The following is a 10809-nucleotide window of genomic DNA, read 5'->3' as shown; positions in this document are numbered from 1 at the left end:
GAGAAAGTTCTACAAGGTGGGGCCATCTAAGCCAGTCCAGGAATTAGGGAATAGAATGCCTAAAATGGCAGTCTGGAAGGGGGATAAGGAAGTAAAAAAGAGAAGAGGAGGAGCAAGATGGCTCACCTGGTAAAGGTACTTGCTGCCAAGTCCCACTCCCGGAACCTACATGGTGGAAGGAAAGAACTGACTCCCGAGATGTCCTCTGACCTCATCATGAGCATCACACACACACACACACACACACACCACAAATAATGTAATAAAAGCATTTTTTTTAATGTTTAGAAAAGATATTGCTTAGCAGTTAAGAGCACTGGCTGCTCTTTTGGAGAACCCGTTTGAACCCCAGCATCCGCATGGCAACTCACAACGATCTGTGACTCAAGTCCCAGGAGATCCAGTGCCCCCTTGTGGCCTCCAGAGGCACCAGGTATGAACGTAGTGCACAGACAAAGACAAACATGCAGGCAAAAACACTCATGAACTTAAAAAAAGAAAGGAACGGGGTGGGGGGCCTGGAGAGATGGCTCAGAGGTTAAGAACGCTGCCTGTTCTTTCAAAGGTCCTGAGTTCAACTCCCAGCAACCACATGGTGGCTCACAACCATCTGTAATGAGATCTGGTGCCCTCTTCTGGCCTGCAGACACACACGCGGGCAGAATACTGTATAAATAACAAATCTTATTTTTTAAAAAAGGAAGGAAAAGTAAAAAGGCTGAGCACATGCTTGTTAATTCCATCATTCTGGAGGCTAAGGCAGGAGAATTGCCTTGACTTGGAGGTCAGCCTGGGCTGCAGTGTAAAACAAAACTCAGAGTAAGATAATTGTTCCCAAGCTAAATGGCTTAAGTTTGACCCCTAGAACCTGAGTGGTAGAAAGAGAACCGACTCCTGAAAGTTGACATCTGACTTTTGCATGCATGCAAGCTCAACATTTGTAGGAGTACACACACACACACACACACACACACACACACACACACACACACGGGCGCGTGCACACGCATGCGTACACACACACGTAAACATACACACAGTGATAAATAATAACAAAAATCCTCCAGGTTATGAGCTCCAAATTTTAAAAAAGCAACTTGAAATAATAAAATGAATATTTAATAAAACAGGGTGAGGTTCAGGTCTACATGTCAATTTTAATTAAGCTCAGTTCCTATACAGCTGTTTTGTTTGTTTGGTTGGTTGGTTTTTTGAGACAAGGTTTCTCTGTGTAGCCTTGGCTGTCCTGGATTCTCTTTGTAGACCAGGCTGGCCTCGAACTCATGGAGATCCACTTGCCTCTGCCTCCTGAGTGCTGCGATTAAAGGTGTGCACCACCACCGCCCGGCTTATTTTCCCCTCCCCGGCCCCTGGAGACATCTCACTATATACATAGCCTGGGCTGTTCTGGAACTCATTGTCTAAACCAAGCTGGCCCTGGAATAGTAGAGATCCACCTGCCTCTGCTTCCTGAGGGCTGGGATTAAAGACAGGTGAGCCCTACCCCACCAGGCTTTACTTTCACATTTAAGTGTGTGTGTGTGTGTGTGTGTGTGTGTGTGTGTGTGTGTGTTCCATTTTGATGTGTTTGGTAGAACCACTCAAGACTTTAGGAAGGTCCTAGACTGAATAGTATAGGGACAAAGATTCACTTCGGAGCACTTCTATCCTCAGCTCCCAGCTGCTCTGAGAAGACCTCTCTAGGCAGCCAGCTCTGTGCAACAGTGGGGCCTCTGCACTTCTGTATCCCCAAACAAAGCTCTGAGGGACGCCTCGCCCCCAATAGGCTGAGCCACTAAAGCTCTGGGGATCAGGAGAAACAAAGAGAGAGGGGGAAAAAAGAGTGCTGACAGAGTCAACTGACCATCAGCTGCAGGGCTATAAAGAGAGGGCTCATCGAGGAGGCTGCACCAGATGGAGACCCAGACTGTGCAGCGGGAGCTGGGTGAGTAAGCTCTTCATGGTGCCTTTGCCTTTCCTTTCCTTAAAAGAGAAAAATGCAGAGGGAGAGCCGGTTGTCTCCTGCCTAGAGGCTAGAACTTTTGAAGGTAGAGAAAATAGGAGACTTTGGCTTGGGGACAGCTTTGTTTGCTACCTTAGGGAGTCACCTATGGCAACCACACCCTTGGAAATCAAGGTTGGGATCCAGCAGGTTACTGGGCACAGTGGGGGTGTGGCAGGCAAGGAATGCTGCTTATTTGAAGACTCCACATAGAGACTAATACCAGAATTTTCACGCATTAGTTCCTGGGCTGGAAGCCAGGGTAGAATCCTAAAGGCTGGTTCTTAGTCTAGATACCTGACATATACCTGCCTGTCTTCTTTCTCCTCTCCCTCCCCTTCCCCCAATCTTCTTCTCAGCATACTGCCAATGATGACTAACCTCTGTGGCTACTGGTCCTCATTCATAAAATGAAGTGGTGATGGTATTTGGCTTATGAGAACTAGATACATTAATGCGTACAAGTATCGTGAGGTCTGACAGAGTGAGCCCTTTTTTTTTGTTTGTTTGATTGGTTGGCTGGGTTTGTTTGTTTGTTTGTTTTGTTGTTTTGAGACAGGGTCTCACTGTGTAGCCCTGGCTGTCCTGGAATTCACTCTGGAGACCAGGATGGCCTCAAACTCACAGATATACATAACTACTTCTGCCTCCCAAGTGCTGGGATTAAAGACGTGCACTAACACACCCAGCCCAAGGCATTATATCTGTATAATTATTCTTTTTCATTTCACACACATATACACACAGTGCTAGGGATTGAATTGTTGGGCAAACACTCTAGCACTGAACTATATCTGTAGCTTCAGAACCCTAACCTCATTCGTTAAGACTATTCTCACTATGTAGCTCTAGGTAGCCTGGAACTCATAGCCCTTACTTTTTTTTTTTTTTTTTTTTAAGATTTATTTAGCCGGGCGTGGTGTCTCACGGCTTTAATCCCAGCACTCAGGAGGCAGAGGCAGGTGGATCACTGTGAGTTTGAGGCCAGCCTGGTCTACAAAATGAGTCCAGGACTGCCAAGGTTACACAGAGAGACTCTGTCTTGAAAAACCAAAAAAAAAAAAAAAAAAAAAAAAAAAAAAAAGGATTTATTTATTTATTATTATGTATACAGTGCTCTGCCTGCATGTACACGTGCAGGCCAGAAGAGGGCATCAGATCACATTATAGGTGGTTGTGAGCCACCATGTGGTTGCTGGGAATTAAACTCAGGACCTTTGGAGGAGCAGTCAGTGCTCTTAACCTCTGACCCATCTCTCCAGCCTCAGAGCCCTTACTTTTAAATTTAAGACAGAGTCTCACTAAGTTGTCCAACTAGGTCTTGAGCTTGCAGTCCTCCTACCTACTACTACAAGGAGCAGGCATTGAATGTCTGCACCGGCAAGCCTGGCTTTAGTAAGTCTTTTTTAAAACTGCTCTATGCCCCATCTCACCACAGCTTTGGCATGGCGCTGCATCGACCATGCAGGAGCTGCCATCCTGGCTATTGAGCTGCTTGCTCACCCAGTATGTAGCCAATAATGACGGAGATGAGTTCTGAGATGAGCACTGAAAAGCAAGGGAGAAGTCAAAATTTGCAGGCTGGAAAAGGCAGAAGAGTCTCTGAGGCAGCAAGGTCAAAACAGCTAGGTCTAGATCTAGGAAACAGAGGAAGAAGGGTTGTCCTCATGGACACGCAGAGCAGTAAGTCAGTTTGGGTGCTGGGAAGACCACGAAGGATCTGAGCGCAGGCGGGACTTCTGGCCGTGCTGCCTGAATGACTAGAGACATACAGAATCTAGACAGTCGTAAAGGAGTTGATATTGTGAGACTCAGGCAATGGTTTATGAATCAAGCAAGATGACAGAAGGTACACTTATCAAGAATACCAAATGCCAGCTGTGGGTGGTGGTGCACACCTTTCATCCCAGCACTCAAGGAGGCAGAGGCAGGCGTATCGCTGTGAGTTCAAGGCCAGCCTGGACTACAAAAGAGTCTAGGACAAGCAAGGCTACAGAGAAACCTTGTCTTGAAAAACAAAAGAAAAAAGTGCTAAATGCCCTTGCAGTCCTCGGTCTACATTACTTTTCTTTCTTTCTTTTTTTTTTTTTTTTTTTTTGGTTTTTTGAGACAGGGTTTCTCTGTATAGCCTTGGCTGTCCTAGACTCGCTTTTGTAGTCCAGGCTGGCCTTGAACTCATAGGCCTGTCTCTGCCTCCCGAGCGCTGGGATTAAAGGCGGGCGTCACCACACCCGGCTTACTTTTCTAGTTTTTACAGTGACTGCATGTAAAAGTCTTGTCCATAGGAAACCTAAGATTTGGGTAGCAGTAGCAGAGCCAGTATTCCAATCAAAACCTGGGACTTCAAGCCCCTTTTCCATTTTTCTGTACCTTCTTACCTCATTACCCCCTTCCTGAAAGCCACAGCACTGATATGTATTCTATCTTCCAGAAACTCTTCCAACCACCAAGATGGCTCAGACCAACCCTATGCCAGGGGCCTTGGGGCCATGGAAGGTAAGCTGAACCAATCACATGGAAAAGGGAAGGATCCAATAGGGCAAAGCTGAGGTGCTGTCGCAAGGCTGTACTTATTTTTGAGACAGTGCCCCCCGGCCAAAAAATTTTTTTAAATGCTCTTCTGTAGGAGGAATACCTAGAAACAGCTGGTGGTGATGCATACCTTTAATCCCAGCACTTGGGAGGCAGAGGCAGGAGGATCGCTGTGAGTTCGAGGCCAGCCTGGTCTACAAAGTGAGTCCAGGACAGCCAAGGCTACACAGAGAAACCCTGTCTCGAAAAATACAAAAACAAAAAACAAAACAAAACAACAACAAAAAACTAGATACAGTTGAAAGAAAGCTCTCCTTTTGGGTCCATGATGGGTGGGAGATACTTGCTTCCTAGGTCAATTCTAATTTGCTATTGGGTCGTAAATAACCCACAGGGTCCAGGCCTCCTTACTCAACCTGAGGCTGGAGTTAGCCATGGGCTGAAGTGGCAGTTCCCAGTGTCTCTCTGACACTTAATCTTTTCCTCATTGGACAACTCTGAGACAAGCCCACAGTTTCAGGAGCTAGCCAAGTCAGGAACCAAATTCTAGTTGAAAGATGGCTTATCACAACCCTCCCTTTATACTTAAAAAGCAAAGAAATGACCCACAGCGTGCTTTTAGCAGTCCCAGAATCCTGGCTTCTGGATCACATGGGTGCAGGACATCAGAGTTCACAAGACCCTGGTCTATTGATTGAGCTCTCTATTGTCCCTGGAATACCATTCCTATCATAAACTTAGCCAAAACATGCTAATGTCACTGAGAAGTGATACAATTTAAACCCCCTTTATACCCTGTCTACACTGGAAGAGACTTTTATCGGGCATCCTGGGCTATAGCTAGTGATGAAAACCACAGGATAAATACAAGCTCTTAATCTGCATCCCTATTGTTACTACTGAACCTTGTCCCTTAAATCCCATTTCAGATAACCATCTATGACCAGGAGAACTTCCAGGGCAAGAGGATGGAGTTCACCAGTTCCTGCCCAAATGTCTCTGAGCGTAGTTTTGATAATGTCCGGTCCCTCAAGGTGGAGTGTGGGGCGTGAGTATGGGTACCAACAGAACTTCAGGCCCTTTTCAGGCCTCTTTAGACACGGTGTCATATGAGGATGCAGGAAGATGTTCTTCAGATGCTAATCACTTCCTAGAGAGAGGTGTCTCATTTTCTAATGGAAATTACTATATGCCTAACTAAGTAACTCAAAGCTAGGGACGATGTTCATGTCTTGGTAGTAGACTTGGAACAGGGCATGAGAGCAATGGAACGTGTGCTTTTGAAACCCATAGGCCACCTTCTGATTCCTTTACAACAGGCACAGAAGCTTGTTTTTCTTGCCCATATAAAATAGGGAGAGGGGAAAATATATATTTATTTGTGATAAGTTTTTTTTGTTTTTGTTTTTGATTTATTTATTTATTTATTGCTCTACGTGGCCTTGTCTGTCCTGAAACTCTCTCTTTACACCAGGCTGGCCTTGAACTCATGGATCCTCCTGCCTCTGCCTCCTGAGTGCTTGTCTTAAAGGAGTGCGCCACCACTACTCTATTAAAAGGAACAAAATCTCAAGGATCCCAACACATTAATTCTCAGTGTTCCAGAAATTTCTTGTTGACAGTCAATCTTGGTGAGATTATCTGGCTTTTGTCTTCTGATTCCTGGCAGGATGGCCCAGCCATGAGCCCACACTAGTACCCTTGTTGGCCTATTCAGAAGTGGCTTTGCCTGTGATCAAGCTTCCACAAGCTGCTCTATACCAACTCTTTAAGATAGGCAAACAGCTTCAATAAATTAAGATTTGGTTGTTAACCTCTAGTTAGAATACTCCATTAAGAAGGTAGATGTAGCCAGGTGTGGTGGTGCACGACTTTAATCCCAGCACACAAACAAAAAACAAATATATAAATAAGCAAAGAAAGAAAGAGCTTAAGAATGTGAAGAAAGCCGGGCGTGGTGGCGCACGCCTTTAATCCCAGCACTCCAGAGGTAGAGGCAGGTGGATCTCTGTGAGTTCGAGGCCAGCCTGGTCTACAAAGTGAGTCCAGGACAGCCAGGGCTACACAGAGAAACCCTGTCTTAGGGGTGGGTGAAGGTAGAGGTATGAACAGCAAGAGGAAGAACCTTCAAAGTAACAGAAGGGTCACTAAAATGAAAATAGAACTTTGTCAAAACACACTGCTAGGGCAGGAGAATCCTCAGCGAGCAATTTCAAAATGCATTTACAAACCTGTTACATAAAGTCATGAGTGTTCATGAGTGATTGGCTTGATATTTTATCCCACTATAAACTCATCCAAAGCAAAAGAGACCTTCTCCCTAAGGCAATATAGGTTTTGAGCACCACGAACAACCACTTCCTATCGTTGGCAGCTGGATTGGCTATGAGCACACCAGCTTCTGTGGGCAACAGTTTATCCTGGAGAGAGGAGAATACCCTCGATGGGATGCCTGGAGCGGGAGCAATGCCTACCATATTGAACGTCTCATGTCCTTCCGCCCCATCTGCTCTGCTGTGAGTCTGAAATTTCCACTTTTTTTTTGCATGGGTGGGGGGGGGGGTAAAGAAGGATGAGGTCAGACTGATAATCATGTTGCTTCGATCAATTATATTGAATGTAATAGGGAGGATGAAAGTAAAGAATAACTTGAGCACGCCTGTAATCCCAGCACTTGGCAGGCAGAGGCAGGTAGATCTCTGAGTTTGAGGCCAGTCTACTCTACAAAGTGAGTCTAGGACAGCAAGGGCTATGCTATTACACACACACACACACAAAAAGAAAAAAATTTAAAATGCTCCTGATATTAGGAGTGACACTTGCCTGAGCTAGAAACCAAATTGTTTCTTATTCTTCACAAAATCTAAATCATGTACTTTACTGGAGCTTACACACACACACACACACACACACACACACACACACACACACACATTTCATGTATTTTATGTACTGGGCATAATTAAGTGTCTTAATTTGTTGAGATCTTTCTGGGGTTAGATTCTCACAGCACCTAAACAAACAAAACCAAAAAGGCTATGTATTCTTTTTTTTTTTTTTTTAACTGAATCATTGTTTTCCATCATCTTATATGTTGTTTGTAATATTATATCTTTAATTTAGATTAAATAGAATTACATATTTTTCTTTTTATCAAGACAGTTTTAGTGGGGTTGTAGAGATGGCTCAGAGGTTGAGAAAAAAACAAAAAACAAAACAAAACAAAAACTAAAAACCAAAAACAGGGTTTCTTTGTATAGACAAGAGACTGGAGTGCCTTTGCCTGGGATTAAAGGTGTGCACTACCTCAGCCCAGCTGGATTGTTCTTATAAATGCCTATTCAGCTTGAATGTTTTGTCAATGACCATGTATTCTGTAGGCCAGAAATTGTTTCAACTCTGGGAAAATAGCAATTAAGTTAGAATAACTACATTACTAAGGCTTTAACTTCTGATTTATAGAATCATAAAGAGTCTAAAATCACCATCTTTGAGAAAGAGAACTTTATTGGACGCCAGTGGGAGATCTGTGATGACTACCCTTCCTTGCAAGCTATGGGCTGGTTCAACAATGAAGTTGGTTCCATGAAGATACAATGCGGGGCGTAAGTCCAAAAACAGGGTTGGAGCACTTATCAAAGCAATTCCTGTGTTTCTATTAAGATATCAAGGGCCAGGTGGGTGGCGGTGGCAGCAGCGCACGCCTTTAATCCCAGCACTCCGGAGGTAGAGGCAGGCGGATCGCTGTGAGTTCGAGGCCAGCCTGGTCTACAAAGCAAGTCCAGGACAGCCAAGACTACACCGAGAAATTATCTCAAAAAACAAAAGCAAAGAAAACAAGACATCAAGGGCCACTAGATTCCATACACTGGCATCATATTAATACTGAGCTGGATATTTTCCTTCACTAGGTATCTCTTTAGAAGCATTTATAAACCACTCTGAAACCCTTCTTTTTCATGATTAAGGCTAATCTTTAGTCAGTTGTAGCCCAATATATTAAGGATGATTTGTAGCTGGGTGCAGCAGCACAAACTTGTAGTCCCAGTACTTGGGAAGGAAGAGGCAGGCCAATCTCTGAGTTCAAGGCCTAGTCTGATCTACAAAGTGAGTCCAGGATAGTCAAGGCATAATAGAGAAACCCTGTCTCAAACAGGCAAAAAAGGAGTGACTTGTTTCCTAAGTATCCTGGTACCACTGTGTTGAGGGGAAAAGGAGTAAGGTTTGGGGTACATGTCAGGCTCTTACTAGACTTAATAATGTAATATGCTTTTAATCTCCCAGTTGGGTTTGCTACCAGTACCCTGGATACCGTGGTTATCAGTACATCTTGGAATGTGACCATCACGGAGGAGACTACAAACACTGGAGAGAGTGGGGATCTCATGCCCAGACTTCCCAGATTCAATCAATTCGCCGAATCCAACAATAGTGGGGTAAAAGTTCCAAAGTTCCTCAAGCATGAAATCTTGCTAAGCACCCTAGAATTTTATGTTCTCCCCAGGAACTGCTTTCAAATGTTAGCTGCTAAAATCCACAATAAATGTCATTTTAAAAAAGAAAAAGTGCCTTGGAGATTCTATCAAATACCATACACAAATCCCTTTTGTGGCTGGCAGTTTTTTAAAATTACAAGTCTTGATAAGACCCTAAATTTGCCTGGCAATAGTGGCAGATGCCTTTAACCCCAGCACTGCAGAGGCAGAGGCAGAGGCAGGCAAGTCTCCCGAGCTTGAGGCCAGCCTGGTCTACAGAGTGCGTCCAGAACAATTGGAGCTATATAGGGAGACTTATCAAGAAGCATATAAGCGTATTATCTTTAAGACTGAAGCTCTTTATACACCTGCCCCTTGGAAAGTAAGTCAATGTCACAATTGTACCTAAGTTTTCAGTCAAGAATTTAAAATTAAAATATACACAAAAATAACACAAACAACTCAAAATCTTTAAATTTTTTATTCAACAATGTACACTTATTGTCTTATTTGATCTACAAATCTCTCAAGTTTTTCTGATAAAATAAGTAAATCTGGGTATGGTTGTAGAGTGTACTCTTGTATCTTTAAAACACTGAACATGAAATAAGACATTGATAAAGGAAGATCACCACGTAACTGACACTTCCTTGGAATCCATGACATCAGCAACAGCTTTAGTAAATACCTAAGCAGTTATTTAGCAAAACGGCAAATTTCTCATCACCGATCTAGGGGGGAAAAACCCTACATTTTTAAACTGGGCAAAACAATATTGAAAAAAACTCAGAAAGGGCCATTATCTTCTAACATAACTAATTCACTGTCCTTTTCCAAATTTAAAAGGCAACCAAGCTCCTAAATAAATGTCTGTGCACACAACAGAGATTATTTGTCCAATACTTCGGCTTTGTTGTAAGCCAGTCTAGCTTTCAACTCAGGTCCTCCTGCTTCAGCCTTCTGGTTGCCAGGATTACAAGTGTGCACCATAAAGCCTAGTTACTTGTATTCCCTAAGACTGGATGCAAATGAACTATGGACAGATGCTCAGGAGTAGCCAAAGCCATCCAAGCTGTTTGCCACCATCTGTGTTTGCTTATAAGGCTATGCATTATAGATCACAGGTTGAATCTTTTGAATCTCTACTAGATTAACTGCCACTACGAACAAATAGAACTTTTGCTGTCTTTTCAAAGTCAACAAGATGAAAGTATCCTTCTGGTAGATAGACAAAGCTATAAAATATCTCACACATGGGAGCCTGGGGGAAACACCATTGGTACTATCTTTTACTCAACTCGCCTACAAATGCCCTAAGAAACTTAAGAGACGTTACCTGTTATAAATGACAAGATCTGGCCAGCACATCCACAGTCTTGTTAGGTGCGCACTTCATGTTGTGTGAATGCCCAACTTGTTCAGATCAGTTCGGGTCTTTAAAAAGATAGACATCTTTAAAAACAATCTGCTTTAACCTTTAAGTCGAATGATTTTTATCTCAAACCATCCAGTTAATCAAAGTCATGTTAAAGCAATAAAGGTTGAAAAAAAAGCCTATCCTATCGTTAAACCAAGTTCTAAGACAAAATTGCCAGAGCTTCCTATGGCAAAGATCTTTCCTTCATTTCAGTTTGAATGAAGTTCCATTCTTTTTTCATATATATTCAAAATTCACTGAGAAAAGCATTGGATCCAGTGGTTTATAAAGCTGATACAACTGCCCTGTTTCAAGAAAAGCCCTTGAGTAGATTCAAGCTCTCGTTTCAACGGAGCTTTATTCAATGGTGCCAGTTTTCCTCC

At 43.3% G+C, this 10809-nt stretch overlaps 1 protein-coding gene across 1 annotated transcript; it reads left to right on the top strand.

Annotated features, from left to right (window-relative positions):
* The first annotated feature begins 1914 nt into the window (after positions 1-1914).
* Cryba1 (crystallin beta A1) lies at positions 1915-8966 on the top strand. The gene is made up of 6 exons (XM_051158398.1): positions 1915-1945; positions 3441-3508; positions 5464-5582; positions 6909-7050; positions 7997-8139; positions 8819-8966. The coding sequence occupies exons 1-6, from the start codon at positions 1915-1917 to the stop codon at positions 8964-8966; spliced, it is 651 nt and encodes a 216-aa protein (XP_051014355.1).
* The last annotated feature ends 1843 nt before the right edge of the window (positions 8967-10809 follow it).

This window comes from Acomys russatus, chromosome 16 (genome assembly GCF_903995435.1).
Source record: "Acomys russatus chromosome 16, mAcoRus1.1, whole genome shotgun sequence".
NCBI lineage: Eukaryota > Metazoa > Chordata > Mammalia > Rodentia > Muridae > Acomys > Acomys russatus.
This window is presented reverse-complemented; position numbering and strand designations above follow the sequence as displayed.